At 44.1% G+C, this 16,949-nt stretch overlaps 1 protein-coding gene across 4 annotated transcripts in view; it reads right to left on the reverse strand.

Annotated features, from left to right (window-relative positions):
• Positions 1-16,949, reverse strand: part of GAB3 (GRB2 associated binding protein 3) — a 286,700-nt gene that overhangs the window by 65,262 nt on the left and 204,489 nt on the right. For all 4 annotated transcript variants that reach the window (XM_070759512.1, XM_070759515.1, XM_070759514.1 and 1 more), the window contains exon 4: positions 2,103-2,575. In XM_070759512.1, the coding sequence (XP_070615613.1) occupies positions 2,103-2,575 (473 nt within the window). The remainder of the gene's footprint in view (positions 1-2,102; positions 2,576-16,949) is intronic.

A 16,949-nucleotide genomic window follows, 5' to 3' on the forward strand; every position in this document is an offset into this window, starting at 1 on the left:
TTTAGTGAGTTTTTTGCTTCTGCGCATGCGCGGAAGCAATAAATCATCGAAAATCACTTTGATGCATGTGAGCACAGCTCCATTTTTGCTACTGTAATGCTGTCTCTTCCCCCGCCCCCCCCAGTCCAGGTAGGAACCGAATACTGGATGGAGCACATATAATATAAATGAAGTCGAACCGGAGTTGAGTCTACTTTGAAAGAGTCAAATCTGGTCAAATTCATCGATGTATGTGTGAATATGTTTGTTTTTATGCTTTGGCCAGAAACCCACCCTTTGAGCAAGCTCCTTTCCAGCACATCTTGAGAGTCATGACTAAGAAGAATAACATTTCCAAGGATGGGTGTTGCTCTCAAAAGCTTCCAAGAATTGCTCGGAACACTGATAAGCAGGCTGGTTCTTTAGTATACAAGGGATTAGAAACACGATTCAAATGTCCATGCAAAGGTGATGTCTGTTCAAGGAAAGAAAGACTGGAGGGGAGGGGAAGGAAAGAAAAGAAAGAGAAAGAAAACAAATGCAAAGTCCCTACAGATCTTTTAAAAAGCTGGGCACAGTCTCACTTATTTCCTCAATGGCAGATTTCCTAATACAGGGGTGGATCTCCTCTGTGACTGATAATTGATGGCCGTGTTGGCGGTGTTGTTATGAGATGGAATTTCATTGGCTCTTAGGACAGTGTGATGTTACACTGCCTATAATTCATGGTTAGCATGCAGCCATCAAAACTAACTGCCATTGCTTGCCTGCTCCTGGGTTAAATCAGTTGAGATGGTGGGACATTTTGCATCACGAAATGAGTGTAACACTCATATGTTTCGGCCCATTTTTTTCCCCAACTCAGCAGTGGGTCGCACCCAGTATGGGACACACTGTAGTGTGGTAGCGGAAATGGAGATGCACACACATCTCAGCGTCCTCCATGTGTGCATGTGCTGGAAGCGAAATCTCATGTGAGGACTGATAAACTAGAGCAAGTTCAAAGGAGAGTTACAAGGATGGTGAGTGGTCTAGAAACCATGTCCTATAAGGAACGGTGAAAGGATATTTAGTCTGATATTTAGTCTGCAAAGAAGAAGACTGAGACGAGACTTGACAGCTGTCTACAAATATCTGAAGGGCTGTCACAGAGCAGAGGGATCATTTGTTCTCATTAGCACATGGAAGGACTAGAAACAATGGAATGAAAGTCAGTCTACCTAAATTAGGGTCCATAAAAGATGAATGTGGGGAGAATATTATAGTTTGTATGTTGAGAGACCTTAAAAAGGAACAAGACAGGAAGAACATCAACTTGTTTGAGCTGGCGGGTTAGAGAAGGCTCCTTCATATTCCTTGGAGAGAAAAGGGACCAAGATGCAAATATGGAGTGTATGACAATGAGACATGACACCGGAAGGCAAAACTGCGTCTCACTTACTTTGGCCATGTCATGCAGGGGAATTCACCAGAGAAAGCAAGGATGCTTGCAAGAGTTAGTAGTAAAAGGAAACAGGCCATCAACAGGCCTTGATGGCTGGACACCATCAAAGCTGGCACAACCAGAGCATAGAACAGGGATGGCAAACCTTTTTTCCCCTCAGGTGCCGAAATAGTTCATGTGTGAGTATTGTACACAAGCACATGCCCACATTCAATACCCCTCCACGTGCCCATGGCCCCCAATTTCCTAACTTCCAGTGGGCCCGGGAAGCCCATTTTTCGCTCTCCTAAGCTCCAGAGGCTTTCTTGGACCTTGGGGATGGCAAAAATACCCTTTCCTGCCCACCTGGAGGCTAAAAAGCCCTCCCAGAGTCTCCGTGTGAGTCAAAAATCAGCTGGCGGGCGCCCACCTGTGCACTGGAGCTGAGTTAGGGCAACAGCTCACATGCCAGCAGATATGGCTCCACATGCCACCTGTGGCACATGTGCCATAGGTTTGCCATCACGGGCGTAGAACAACTCAAAGCAGCAGTGCAAGATCAGAAGATGTGGAGAGACTTGGCCCATAAAATCGCCAAGAGTTGGACATGACTGAATGGATAAGATCACTATCGTGTTGGGGAAAAGAGAAGATATATATTTTAATAATCCAAGTGTGGGATTTCCAAATTGGCCCTTACCTCTCCAACTCTTCATGCTGTCCAATCCAGAGAGAGAGATCCTCCTCGGAACGAAAATCCCCGGAGAGCTAGAGATCCTTGCATGCCCATTCTGAAGGACCCCACACGCCTGCTCTTCAGCTCGTCTGTCCGGCAAGTGTGATGGCTTTGGTGGCCTGGGAGGCGGAGTCTTAGCCAAAATCTCAAGTTCGGTAAAGCCATAGGGAAGAGAGTTCTGGCTTTTTTCTGCTAGGATGGTTGGTGTGGCAGGAGGCCCTGACAAAGGTGAAGAAGAAGAGAAGTCACTAGAAGGAGGTCCGCTTGAATCTGGGTTTCTCGGAAGGATTCCATGAATTGTTGGCTGGACCATCTCTTGAAGCAGACCCCCAGAAAGCTGTAAGCACAGCGAGGACTGAGAAGCCACAAAGTCGAAGAAGACATCATCGGATAACGTCCTTTCCAGAGAGCGGTCAGAATTGGACCAACTGTGGCATCTGGAAGAGAAGCAGGTATTACCAACTCAGAGACAACTGTAATCCCTGGACCCTTTTTTTGAAGCCTCCTCCCACCACCATGGCTCAACGGCACGTTCGATCCCTGCGATGTTGAAGTGAGACAATGCAAAGAAATTAGGTGTGCTCTTTCTATCACGCTCACCTGACAGGATGCCAAGGTTTTCCTTCAAATACAGATAGTCCTTGACTTATGACCACAATTGAGCCCAAAATCTACATTGCTAAGTGAGATATTTGTTCAATGATATTTGCCCCATTTTATGATCTTTTGTTGTGAGGTGAATCACTACAGTTGTTAGTAACATGGTTCCGTTAAATGAATCTGGTTGACTTTGCTCGTCAGAAGTTACAATAGGGGAGCACATGACCCCAGGAGTATGCAACAGTCATAAATGTGAATCGGTTGCCATGTGCATGATTTTGATCACATGACTATGGGAATAGCTGCCCTGAGTCCTTCGGAATTGGGTGGCATAGAAGTCAAATGAATGAATGAATGAATGAATGAATACATACATACATACTGCAATGGTCATAAGCAGGTGGGGGTTGCCTATACTGGTGCGCTGTGCGTGCAGCTTCGGGTCTCTGGTGTGTGTGCTTGTCCCAGCAAGATTTTCCTGCTGTGTATGTTCAGAAAGCAAAGTCTTGTGAGGAGACGTGTGAGATTTCAGCCATTTTTTTTGCTTCTGTGCATGTGCAGAAGCCAAAAATTTCTGAAATCTCACACACGTGTGTGTCCCCTTGCAAGATTTTGCTTCCCACACCTGCACAGAAACAAAATCTAGCTGGGACACATGCACGTGCATCCAAAGAACTGAAGCTGTGCACGCAATTTTACTACTGGTACGGCATCCTCATCCATACCGGTAGGAACCCATCACTTGTCGTAAGTGTGAAAAATTGTCATAAGTGCCTTATTTCAGTACTGCTGTAACTTCTCACAGTCACTAAATGAACTGTTGAAAGTCAAGGACTGTATGTAATTACATTACATTATTGTATGTAATTACATTACATTACAGATGGGTATTTTGCATTCTCCAATTAAGGAAAAAAACATAAAAACTCAAGGATGTAATAATAATAATAATAATAATAATCATCATCATCATCATCATAACAACAACAATAACAATAACAACAGAGTTGGAATAACAACTACAACATCAACAACAGTTGGAATAATAATAATAATAATAACAACAACAAAAACAACAACAACAACAGCAGCAGCAGTAGCAGCAAAAACAATGACAACGGCCACCTGGATTGATTACAAGAAAGCCTTTGACTCACTGCCACACAGTTGGATCATAAAATGCCTGGAAGTCATTAGAGTCAATGAAAACATCAGGAAATTCATAGAAAAGGTGATGAAACATTGGAAGACTGAGATTTTTGTTGGGAATGAAAGCTATGGACTGATCAACGTCAAGAGGGGCATCTTCCAGGGGGACTCTTTGTCCCCACTGCTTTTCATCATCACTATAATACCGCTGTCACTCATCCTACAGAAAACAAACCTTGTATACCAAACTGCCAGGAATTCACAGAAAATTTCACACCTGCTGTATATGGATGACCTGAAGTTGTACGGAAAATCAGAAATTGAGACACAGTCACTAACAATCACTATGCGAATCTTCAGCAATGACATCAGCATGGAGTTTGGCCTGGATAAGTGTGCCACCGTGGCACTGGAAAAGGGGAAAATCATTGAAAGTGAAGGCATTGAAATGCCAAGCAGTCAAACCATCAAGTGCCACCAGCCAGAAGCGTACAGATACTTGGGCATCTTGCAACTGAATAATATCAAACATGGTCATGTGAAAACTGTGATCAGCAAAGAGTACATCCAGAGGACCAGAAAAAGTTTGAAGAGCAAACTGAATGGTGGCAACACTATCAAGGCTGTAAATACATGAGTCATACCTGTCATTAGGTACGGAGCTGGCATAGTGAACTGGACTCAATCAGAGCTGGACAACGTGGACAGGAAAACCAGAAAATTAATGATGACCCATCATGTATTACACCCCCGCAGTGACGTTGACAGGCTGTATTTACCAAGGAAAATAGGCAGCAGAGGACTTTTGCAATTGAAGCAGACAGTGGAAGAAGAAAAGCATGCATTAGCTGACTATGTGAAGGAGAGCAAAGAATCAGCGTTGATGGAGGTCAACTATAGGAAGCTTCTCAAGATGAAGCAAACCAGGGACCAGTAGAGGAAAACTGTAACTCAATCTCGGATGGACAGGTGGCAGAAGAAAGCATTGCATAGTCAGTTCTCAGAGAAGATTGAAGGCAAAGTGGATAAAGAAAAGACCTGGTCATGGTTTACAAATGGAACACTCAAAAAGGAGAGGGAAGGACTAATTCTGTCTGCACAAGAACAGGCCATCAGAATGAATGCTATAAAGCCAGGTGTCAGGACCCAGGTTAATATGTGAATTCAAAGGCTGGCCTGACACAGTATGGTAGAAAGAAAATAAACCCTCACACAAAGGGGAGTGAGAGATATGCCACATAGCACACATTCCTTCACACAGAATCCAAAGTAACTGAACACAGGAAGGAATTAGAAATCCCTGCATTGGATTTGTCCACATGATTTGCCCTTGTAGGTGTGGGGATGGGAGATGAGCTTTTGACCTGGATGTAATCTTAAGGGACCTTAAGTTGGAATGAAGCATGCTGAATCCAAATTAGCTTTGTGAATAAATATGACTCTACGCTAAAGAAATAAGACTTGGAAATTCATTTATTTTCTCAGATGCTTTTTTTGTTCACTTGACACCAGGATTGAAAAATCAACAGACGATCCAAAGTGCAGACTCTGTAAAGAAACAGACGAAACAATCAATCACATACTCAGCTGCTGCAAAAAGATCGCACAGATTGACTATAAGCATAGACACAATGCTGTGGCACAGATGATCCACTGGAACTTGTGCCAGAACTACCATCTACCAGTGGCAAAGAACTGGTGGGATCATAAGCCCGGAAAAGTCATTGAAAATGAGCAAGCAAAACTACTGTGGGGCTTCCAACTCCAAACTGACCAAAGTTTGGAACATAATACACCAGACATCATGATTGTGGAGAAAAAGAAAATATGGATCATCGACATCGCAATCCCAGGAGACAGCAGAATTGAGGAGAAGCAGCTAGAGAAATTAGTGAACTACGAAGATCTGAAAATTGAGCTGCAACGACTCTGGCATAAGCCAATGAAAGTGATCTCAGTGGTCCTTGGCACATTGGGCAAGGTGCCAAATGATCTCAGTGGACATTTGAAAACCATCGAAATTGACAAAATCTCCATATGTCAATTGCAAAAGGTCACTTTACATGGGTCGGCACACATCATTCACCGCTACATCATGCAGTCCTAGGTGCTTGGGAAGTGCCCAACTGGTGATACAAAATACGAAATCTAGAATAGTGATCTCATTTGCTGTGTTGTATTGTTGAAATAATAGTAATAACAACAACAACAACAACAACAACAACAACAACGAGTTGGAAGGGACCTTGGAGGTCTTCTAGTCCAACCCATCTTAGGCAGGAAGCCCTACTTTGGTTTTCTGCATGATTTGGGGGCTAGAAGGGATGGATGCTTTGAAGGAGAGTTGATCCTTCAAAGGTTCTGCCTTTTGTGACATCTAATTTTGTATTTCTGTCTTTAATCTAGAAAATTAGATGAATTAAAGTAATATAAATTACTTTCTTCAGCTCAACTCATTTCTGTCCATTCGGACCCACATAGGTGTCAAATCAGGCAAAATGGTGGCTTCTTCAGCATAATTAAACCAACCGAAGTACAGTGATACCTCATCGTACGAACTTAATTCATTCCGTGAGGAGGTTCGTAAGAAGAGAAGTTCGTAAGATGAAACAATGTTTCCCAAAGGAATCAATGTAAAAGCGAATAATGCGTGCAAGCACATTAGGAAAATCCAAAACATTAAGCCTTTTTTTCTTTTTTTAAAAAGCAGTGGGCAGATGAAGCTTAGGCGAATGGAGTGGGGGGAGGGACAGCAAGAGATGGCAAGAGGTGGCAGTCCCAACAAAGAAAGGCAAAAAGAACCTCTCTTGAGCTCCATGAGTCCCTGCCTCCCATTTTTGTTCACCCCACTCTGCTCATTTTCCCCACACCTTTCTCTCTCTTGAGCTCCATGAGTCTTTGCCTCCCATTTTTGTCCACCCCACTGTGCCCATTTCCCCCAAACCTTTCTCCTCTCTTGAGCTCCATGAGTCTTTGCCTCCTGTTTCTGTCCACCCTACTGTGCCCATTTCCCCCACACCTTTCTCCCCTCTTGAGTTCCATGAGCCTTTCCCTCCTGTTTCTGTCCTCCCCACTGTGCTCATTTCCCCCATGCAGTTTGGAAGGGGGGAGTTTGTTGCTGGGATTCAAAGCAGCACTGGCAAAAATGAAGGGAATCCAGCGAGGGGAGCCTCAGGGAAATCCCAGCAATGCAAGAACGGGCGCTTCGGCTGGCAACGGTGGTCCAGAGGTTGGGATTCCCAGGGAAATCCCAGCACTTCGGGGCATTGCAGTGGCGACGGCTCGGGTTTGTATGGTGAAAATAGTTCAGAAGAAGAGACAAAAAAAATCTAAAACACCGAGTTCGTATCACGAAAAGTTCGTATGAAGAGGGGTTCGTAAGACGAGGCATCACTGTACCTTTAAGAGGCATAGACTTTGAATTCCCAGAATTCCTCAGCCCGTATGTTGAAATCCACATTTCTGGCTGGGGAATTATTAACTTTTGTTTACACTCTTTAAAAGTGACTAAGTGAATCTATGGTCTTTAAGCAAACCGATTATGGGGCTTTTTCAACTGAATGCCAAAGACAAATATCTAATTTTCGGCAAACCCCACTCCCCTAATTTCAGTCATATGATTGTACGAAGGTTCAAAATGGACTCATATGACTACAGGAAAGGCAGTTGCTAGAATTTCAGAACTGGATTATATTTTTGGGGGCAATCACACCTCCCTTCGAATGGTCGTCGACTGCAACCCAAAGATTACCTTATACCTTTCTTTCCATGCTCAAATAATGCCACTACCATTACAAAGAAAATAAAGTATGCTACGAGTGTTATCTGGAAAGTAAGGTTACAAGACATATAGCTCTCCTGGGGAATGTTCACGTGGGAAATTGTTATTACCATCGTGTAGTGGGAAGCCAGCGGAAGAGAAGGAGCAGTGTCAGTGGTCAGTAGATTATCGACTGCCATTGTGGTGGTTGGAGATGAGCGTCCTCATTCCGTTTCCCTCCAAGTGTGAAGTGAGTGCTGTAATAAACTACCTGAAAGCTGTGATGGGTGCCCAAGATACTTACTGAAGCACACAAAATCGACAGAGTCAGTGCCACCTGAGAATTTCTTGACCGTTTCGAGATTGAAGGTGAGGCTTTCCTTTAACTGTATAGTGACAGGAGATGAAACTTGAGCTTATCACCATACATCAGAGAGCAAACGTCAATCAATGCAGTGGTGCCATACCCATTCTCCTTCTGCCAAAAATTGCAAAACACACCAATCAGTTAGAAAAATCTTGGGAACCCATCACACGCAAATCTCGGGCCTCCTTGCAGCAGCGTTCATGCCCTTAGCATTCAGGTAGCATATTACAGTGCGCACTTCGCACTTGGAGGGAAACGGAATGAGGACACTCATCTCTAACCTTCGCCACAACACCAGTTGATGATCTACTGACCCCTGACATTTCTTATTCTCTTCCGCTGGCTTCCCGCTACATGATAGTAAACATTCTTCATGAGAGCTACGTGCCTTGTAACCTTACTTTCCGGATAACCCTTGTATTTTACACAAGCACCTCAGTCCTTTGATTGTGTTTTGTTGATGAGGTATTGAGGGAGAGAGGTTATTGTTTTTTATCTTTTTAAAATCTTTATTTTTTTTCTATACTGTAATTTTATTGCATTGTAAGCTGCCTAGAGTTACTGAGAGCGAGTAGGTGACTAAATACATTTCCTAAATAAATAAACTGGAGATGCAAACAAGCAATTGCCAATTTGTTCCACCACCTCCATAATTTATCATTTATTTATTTGCACCCTGCCTTCATTATTTTACAAAAAAATTCAGGGTGGCAAACATATCCAAAACATCTTCCTCTTCTTTTCCTCCTAAAAATGACCTTGTGAGTACATGGGCTGAGAGAGAGGGACTGGCTCAAAATCACCCCTAAGCAGGGGTGGAACACAGTTCCACCGGCGGAAATGAAGATGCGTGCGCAGCTCCAGCTGATCGGCGGCTGTCACTTCCTGGATTACTGGCCTTGGCTCAGCTCTCCTTTTTTCCCCTGCTGCTGCTGCTGCGTCTGCGCTCCTTGCTCTTTCCTCCTTCCTGGCCTTGGACGAGCTTCCCTCTCTCCTGCCTGGCTCCCCTCCAGCCTCATGGGGCCACTTCCCGCCTGAGGTGCAAGCAGAATGCGTGGAAGCGGCGCTGGCAGCATTTATGCTTCTGGCCGCATCCATTCACCTAGCTACCCAGCCTGAGGCGGGGGGGTGACCCAGGAAGGAGAGTGCAGGAAACACGAAGCAAATTGTCACTCCAGCGAGCGACACGGGTGAGGTTGTAAGTCGAGGACTTAACAGTTCACTTGTATGATGATGATCGTTCAAGCCATTCCCACCTGATCACATGGCCGGCAAACCACTCCTATCCAGTCACATGACCATTAAGCCACACCCACAAAATAAGCCACACCCACAGTGTAGCAGTAAACATTTTGGCTGCACATTACTGCCCCTAAGCAATATCGGGTTCCTACCAGTACGTTTGAGGACACCGCACCGGTAGTAAAAATAGAACTGTGCATGTAGCTCTGGGGGTCCTGCGGGCGCGTGGGCACGTCCCAGTGAGATTTTGCTTCTGCACATGCGCAGGAAACAAAATCTCATGAGGGGACGTGCATGCATGGGAGATTTCTGCGGATTTTTCCTTCTGTGCATGCATGGAAGCAAAATAATTGCTGAAATCTCACACACGCATGCGTCCCTTGCAAGATTTTGCTTCCTGCGCATGCGCAGAAGTAAAATCTCGCTGGAACATGTATGCACATCTGCAGGACACCCAGAGATGTGCGCGCAGCACATCGGTAGCGGTGGCAGTGGTAACCTCTGCCTGCCCCTAAGAAAGCACCAGAACTCACCGTCTCCTGCTGATTATCAAGGTCACCCAGCTGGCTTTCATGGCTAAGGCAGGACTAGAACTCACCATCTCTTGATGATTGGGGCAAAATCATCCAGTCGGCTTTCATGGCTAAGGCAGCATTAGAATTCGTTGGTGATTCGCCTAAAGTCATCCCGCTGGCTTTCCTGCCTAAGATAAAACTAGAACCCGGCGTCCCACTTTCTACCCTGGAGCCTTGACCTTTAGACCAAATGCCTAAATCGACTCAATTCAAGAACTACTGTACTTAACTATAACTGTACTGCCAGTCAGATCAGGCTGTGATACCAGCTAGAATAAATCTCTACTTTCCTGTAAATTCAACAGGATTGAAGCAAGAGATTGGGGAGAACTATTAACAAGGTGGGACCTTGCCAAGAAAATCCTTGCCATGCTCCAAAACACAGTGAAGCAAAACCATATTTTATTCAGGACAGAGGGATTCACACTGTGGTTGAATGACAAAACCCCAGTGGATGAGTTGATAAATTCTGCTAAGCCACCAATCATGGTTTAAGTTTCACAGAGCTCATCAGTTCTATGCAAAAGGCAACAAAGGGTTGTTTCATTACAAGATGGGTGCTTTGAAGAGCATTTGGAGACTGCAAATAGTATAAAATGCAACTGTGCGAGCTATCGTGGGTCTTCCAGGATCTGCCCACATCTCACCATCACTCCACAAGATGCATTGATAGCCAATTGGTCTCCGGACACAATTTGAAGTGTTGGTTATGACCTATTAATCCCTACATAGTTTAGGACCAGAATACCTACGGGACTCTCTTCTGCCTCATGTATCCCAGTGACAGGTCAGGTCCCACACGGTCGGCCTTCTCCAGGTTCCGTTGGCCAGACAATGTCATCTGGCAGGGCCCAGGGGAAGAGCCTTCTCTTTGGTGGCTTTGAACCTTTGGAACCAACTCCCTCCAGGGATTCAGACCACCACCACTCTCCTGGCCTTCTGGAAGGCTTTGAAAACTTACCTTTGCCGGCAGGCCTGGGGCCGCTGAACTTTAACATCTAATCCCGGCCTTTAGTACGACTGTGGTGTGAATGATTTTAAATTTGGGTTTTTTTAGATGGCTTTAAATATTGGACTTCTGAACTGGTTTTTGTATTTTTATATGTTGTGAGCCGCCCTGAGCCCTCAGAGAATAGGCGTTGATTGCTTACCTGAACACCTCTTCTCGTACGATGAGTGGGTACAGCAGTCACGTGGGTTGCTCGCTGTCCAATCTGTCGAAGACCAAGCCTAGTCTTTAAAAAGCCTGCTGGATCCGCCCCTTCCCCAGAATTCGCGAATTCATAGACTTAGGCTCAATTGTGATGGCTCAATAGTGTTCAACTCTCATGATAGAAAAGATAAAGGTTAAAGGAATAACCATAGTTAGAAATGAAAAACAGGGAGGGAAGTGACTGCTGTACCCGCTCATCGTACGAAAAGAGGCGTTCAGGTAAACAATCAATGCCTATTCTCTGTACTGAGAGAGCGGGTCCAATAGTCACGAAGGACATACCCAATAGATGAATCCCTAGGGAGGGATTAGTTTGTTATCATGAGAGATAACGGATTGGAGGACTCTTCTGCGGAATGCAGCATCAGCTGAAGCATAAGAGTCAATTTTGTAATGCCTTATAAAAGAGTTTGGAGAGGCCCAAGTGGCTGCTTTGCAGACTTCTTCCAATGGAGCTTGAGTTGCCCGTGCGGCAGATGTGGCTGCACTTCTTGTGGAGTGTGCTGTGATACTTCTAGGTATGGTGAGAGAAGCTGACTCATAAGCCTTTGAGATAGTCCCTCAGATCCAACGACCTATTATGGTTGAGGATACCTTGGATCCCATGGATCTGGGATGGTAGGCCACGAATAGGGCTTCAGACCTTCGAATGGATCTCGTCCATTGGATGTAGATTCTCAGCGCTCTGCTGAGATCTAAGGTGTGCCATCTGACCGCAAGATAATGGTTCTGGTTGGAAAAAAATGAAGGCAACACAATGTCTTGGGATCTGTGGAACATGGAACTGACTTTGGGTAGAAAGGTGGGGTCCAAGCGCAGGACTTCTTTGTCCGAATGGAACTGGCATAGATCCTGCCTAATGGAAAGGGCTGCCAATTCTGAGATGCATCGCGCAGATGTTATTGCCACCAGGAATGCTACCTTGTAATATACGTACCTGAAGGATGCTGATCTTAGAGGTTCGTATGGTGCCTGAGTGAGGGAATGGAGAACCCGCGGTAAGTCCCAGGACAGGTATCTGTGAACCCTGGAAGTCTGAGGTTCGAAATACCTCTTAGAAATCCTTGAATTTCCGGAAAGGAACGGAGTGGTTGTCTGCGAGGCCCTGCTAAGACCGAAGATAGGGCTGCCAGATGGCGACGGATGGTGCTGGATGAAAGGCCTTGCTGGAACCCCTTCATGAGGAAAGCTACTATCCTGTGGATGGGAATACACAGGGGGGGATAGATCCTCCTGTGAGCACCATTGGTGGAATTTGGACCAGGTATGGTCGTAAATCCTGTTGGTGGACACCCTTCTGGCTTTCAGGATTATTTCTACAGTGTCCGGGTCGTATCCTCGCAGATCTAAGTCATGTTGGATAATAGCCAAGCTGTGAGGTGGAACCACTCCGGATCTGGATGGAGAGAGGCGCCCTGCTGCAACATATCCTCCAAAATGGGGAGTCGCCAGGGGTCCTGGACGCACAGACAATGTAGCTCCGTGAACCAGGGCCGGTGTGGCCTGTGAGGGGCTATCAGAATCACCAGGGCCTTCTTGAGAATGATCTTGTGGATCACATCTGAAAGAATTGGAATTGGAGGGAAGGCGTAAAGCAGCCCTCGAGGCCAAGGGATTCTGAGTGCATTTGTCACCTCCACTCCTGGGGATGGGAACCTGAGGTAGAATCGAGGTTGTTGAGCATTGGCCTCGGTCGCAAATAGATCTAGCAATGGGTGACCGAACCTGAGGCAAGTTTGCTGAAACAGAGCCGGATGAAGGCTCCACTCTCCTGGATCCAGATTGGGAAATCCAATCCGCCTGTACATTGAGGACTCCCGATATGTGATCGGCCCCTAACGACTATAAATGCATCTCTGCCCAGAGACCCAATTTCAGGGCTTCTCTCATCAGGGCCTTGGACCTGGTGCCCCCTTGTCTGCAAATATGACTCTTTGTAGCTATATTGTCTGTGAGAATCAGGACATGTTGATTGGTGATGTGCGGTTTGAATTGTTTGAGGGTCAAAGACAGTGCTCTCAATTCCAGACAGTTGATAGGTCTGGAAGCCTCCTCCGCTGACCACTTGCCTTGGGCTATCAGGCCCTGGGCATGGGCTCGCCAGCCCGTTAAACTGGCATCCCTGGTGATGGTGAATTGATCTGGACACCTGAAGGGGGATCCCTTGTCCAGAGCGGGGGAGGTCAACCACATAAGGGATCTTAAAACTGTGGTTGGGACGGTGATGAGGTGTGCTGAGTTGCTGTTCCCCGATCTCTGGAACGGTAACAGAAGCCATTGGAGATCCCTGGCGTGAAGATGGGCCCAGAGGATAATGCCAATGCAGGACACCATCTTTCCCAGTAGAGAAGACAGGGTAACGATGGAAATACTGACTTTTCTTTCAGTAGAGAGAAAAACCTGAGAGAGATCAGAATTTATGATAGCCCACAGGTGTTGAATACAAGTAGATGGATGGAGCTGACTTTTCTTGAGATTGATGGAGAAACCATGATCCTGTAGGATAGACATGGTAGTGTTGAGGTCTGAGCAGGTGTCCTCTTTAGAGGCCCCATGAATTAATATGTCATCCAAATAGCATAAAATATGAATGGGTGTGGCTCGGATGTGAGCCGCCAGGGCTCCTAGGAGCTTAGTAAAGATTCGAGGAGCCGAGGAGAGCCCGAAGGGCATGGCCCTATATTGATAGTGCTTACCCTGGAAGGCGAAACGTAGGAATTTCCTGTGACCTTTGGCAATTGGGAATATGAAGATAAGCTTCCATGAGATCCAAGGAGACCATAAAGTCCCCAGAATGGATAGCGGCTAGGAAGGATGACAAGGAATGCATCTTAAATTTCCTATATTTAATAAACTGGTTCAAATTTTTAAGGTCTAAGATGGCTCTCCATCCTCCAGATGACTTAGGGACCATGAAGAGGATGGAGTAGAAGCCCAGACCTCTTTGGGAAGCGGGAACTGGTTTGATAGCCCTGATAGACAACAGATGTTGAATAGCTTCCTCCATTTGGAGACGAGATGGAAAAGACCTGGGGGATGGGCAAGAAATGAAACGTTTAGGAGGTATGGAAATAAACTCCAACAGAAGGCCCCATTCCACAGTAGCAATAACCCAGGGGTCCTTACAGGAATGGCGCCAGCTGGAGGAGAACCAAGCCAGGTGCCCCCCTATGGGAGTGGAATGGAGCTCACCATCTGGGCTTTCTGGAATCTCTGGTTGAGGAGGAACCTCTTTTGTAACGGGATCCTCTATCCCTGGGGTTTTTGCCAGTTTTGGAGCAAAAATGAGGAGAATACTGACCTGAGTTTCTCTGGAAAACGAACCCTTGATCCTGTTGACGGTTGAGATGTCGAAAGGGTTGAGTTTTGATGGCCTTCTTGTTGGTGGGCCCCAAAACTTTCTTTTTGTCAGCGTTTTCAGTGAGAAGACGGTCCAGGAGGTTGCACTTTAAAGGACCCATGGCCAGCTGCCATTTTTGCCTCACTCCCGCCTGCCAACGGCACAGCAATAGAAGTCTTCTGGCCGTTGTTGATGCCGCTACTGACCTGGCTGCAAATCCTGATGATTGCAAGGTAGCATCAGCTACATATTGGGCCGCTGCAAAAACTTTGTTGAAATCCTGTTGGCCCCGTAGATCATCAGAGGGAATGTGCTGCTGGAGCTGTTGAAGTCATAAAAGCACAGCTCTAGAAAAGAAAGATGCTGCTGCTGCACTCTTGATAGCCCAGGTATCCACGAAGAAACATCTTTTGAGCATTTGCTCTAGGCGTTTGTCTTCGGGTTTTAATACCTCCTCTGCTTCATACATAGCAGTCATAGCAGCCGCAGAGTGTAGAGTCTTAACCAGTTCATCAGGTTTAGGGCAGACAAGAAGGTCTTCATAAGAAGGGGAAAGCTTATATAGTTTCTTGTCTTTAGTTGTGGGATTGAAGCCAAAGGCTGGGTGGTCCCACTGCTTGAGCAGAGCATCTTTAAACAATTTGGGCATGGGGATGACCTCTTTGTCTTCCTGTTCCTCCATGAAGTATGGCAGATTTTCCTCAGGAGGATCTGTGGAAGGAGCAGATTGTTTATCTTGCCCCGCTAAGCCTGTAGAAACTCTTGCTTTAAATAGAAGAGATTTGAAGAGTTGGACTGGAAAGATCGCAGCCGGGGCTGGAATCTTAATTTGAGATTCCTCATCTTCTTCTTCTTTTTTAAAATAATTTTTATTGAGTTAAAAAATATATACATTTACACATTTACAAAATCTAACAAAAAAAAAGAAAAAGGTACAAACAAAACAAAACACATGAAGACAACAACAACAACAACAATAATAATAGTTGATTAATTAATTAAATACAATAAACAATATTAACAATGACAATAAACAAACCACAAAATATATATCATTTGTATTCTCTTGTGAGGAGGAAAAAATAAACAGTCTATTCTGGTATCAAATTATTTTCTGGTGAAAGAAACAATCAGTATTTACTGTTATTCCTTTTGGTTATCAATGTCTTTGTTGTTGCTATTTTCTTAGCCGCTTTCGTACACTCCTATTTGATTAATTTAATTTCATACAAATTTTATTTTAACAAAGCACTGTATATATATCATATTTGATCTGTTATATCAAAAAAAAGGAAAAAATTGCTATTGTTATATTTTAATTTAAACTTTTATTTCTTCTTTTAAACCAATCATAAAAAGAATTCAATGTTTTATAATAATTGGAGTCTTCTTTGTTTTTTAATTTAAGGGTTAAAGCATCAGATTCTGCACAGTCCAGAATTTTTTAAAGTATTAATGAATCTTCAGGAGGATTGGTTTGCTTCCAGCATTGGGCTATTGCCATTCCAGTTGCGGTCAATATGTGTACCATTAAATAATATTTGTTTTTATCCATTTTTTGATCTATAATTCCAAGAAGGAACGCTTCAGGTCTTCTGTTTATTTTGATTTGTAACGTATCTGTTATCCACTTTTGTATTTTGATCCAATTTTTTTTATTATTGGGCAAGTCCACCAAATGTGGTAATAAATCCCGTATGTTCCTTGCATCACCAATACTGTGGATTTATCCCAGTATACATTTGTGCTAGTCTTGCCAGGGGGAGGTGCCACCTATAGTACATTTTGTACAGGTTTTCTCTAAATGCTGTTGATTTCGTTAGTTTATAGCTTTTTGTCCAGATTATATCCCATTTATCTAAATTTACGCTGTAGCCAAAATTTCTACACCAGCTATGCATATTGTTTTTAACTATATAATCCTCTATTTTATAGTTTAGCAAATATTTGTAAATTTTAGAAATCATTTTTTTATCTTGGTTTAAAATTATTTTATCCAATTCTATTTCTCTTTTTTGTATCCCATTTCTTTTTTCCTCTTGGTATCTTGATTTTATCAAATTGTATGGTCACCAATCCATTATTATCCCACTTTTTTCTAATTGCTCCCTTGTCTTCAATTCGCCTCTTCCGTCTAGTAACTGATAATAATTAAGCATTTTGTTTAAATCTTCTGTGTTGGGATGCATCATCGCTTCCATACTAGAAAACCATTTCGGGATTTGTGAATAATGTGTTCTTTTGATTCTGGTCCATACCTCATATATTGAGTTTCTAATAATATGCTGTCTAAAATATTTATGGGTCTTATCTTTTTTGTCCCATAGAAAGGCATGCCACCCTATCATCAAATCATGCCCTTCTAGTGCTAATAATCTTTTATTTTCTAGTTTAATCCAATCCCTTAGCCAATCTATAATTGATGCGTTATAATATATTTCAAAATCGGGTAGACCAAAGCCTCCTTGTTTGGTGTTGTCCTGTAGATATTGTATTTTAATCCTGGGTTTTTTCCCAGCCGAAATAAATTTTGTTATAGTTCTATTTAATTTTTGGAAGAAAGAT

The sequence above is a fragment of the Erythrolamprus reginae genome, chromosome 8 (assembly GCF_031021105.1).
Source record: "Erythrolamprus reginae isolate rEryReg1 chromosome 8, rEryReg1.hap1, whole genome shotgun sequence".
NCBI classification, from domain to species: domain Eukaryota; kingdom Metazoa; phylum Chordata; class Lepidosauria; order Squamata; family Dipsadidae; genus Erythrolamprus; species Erythrolamprus reginae.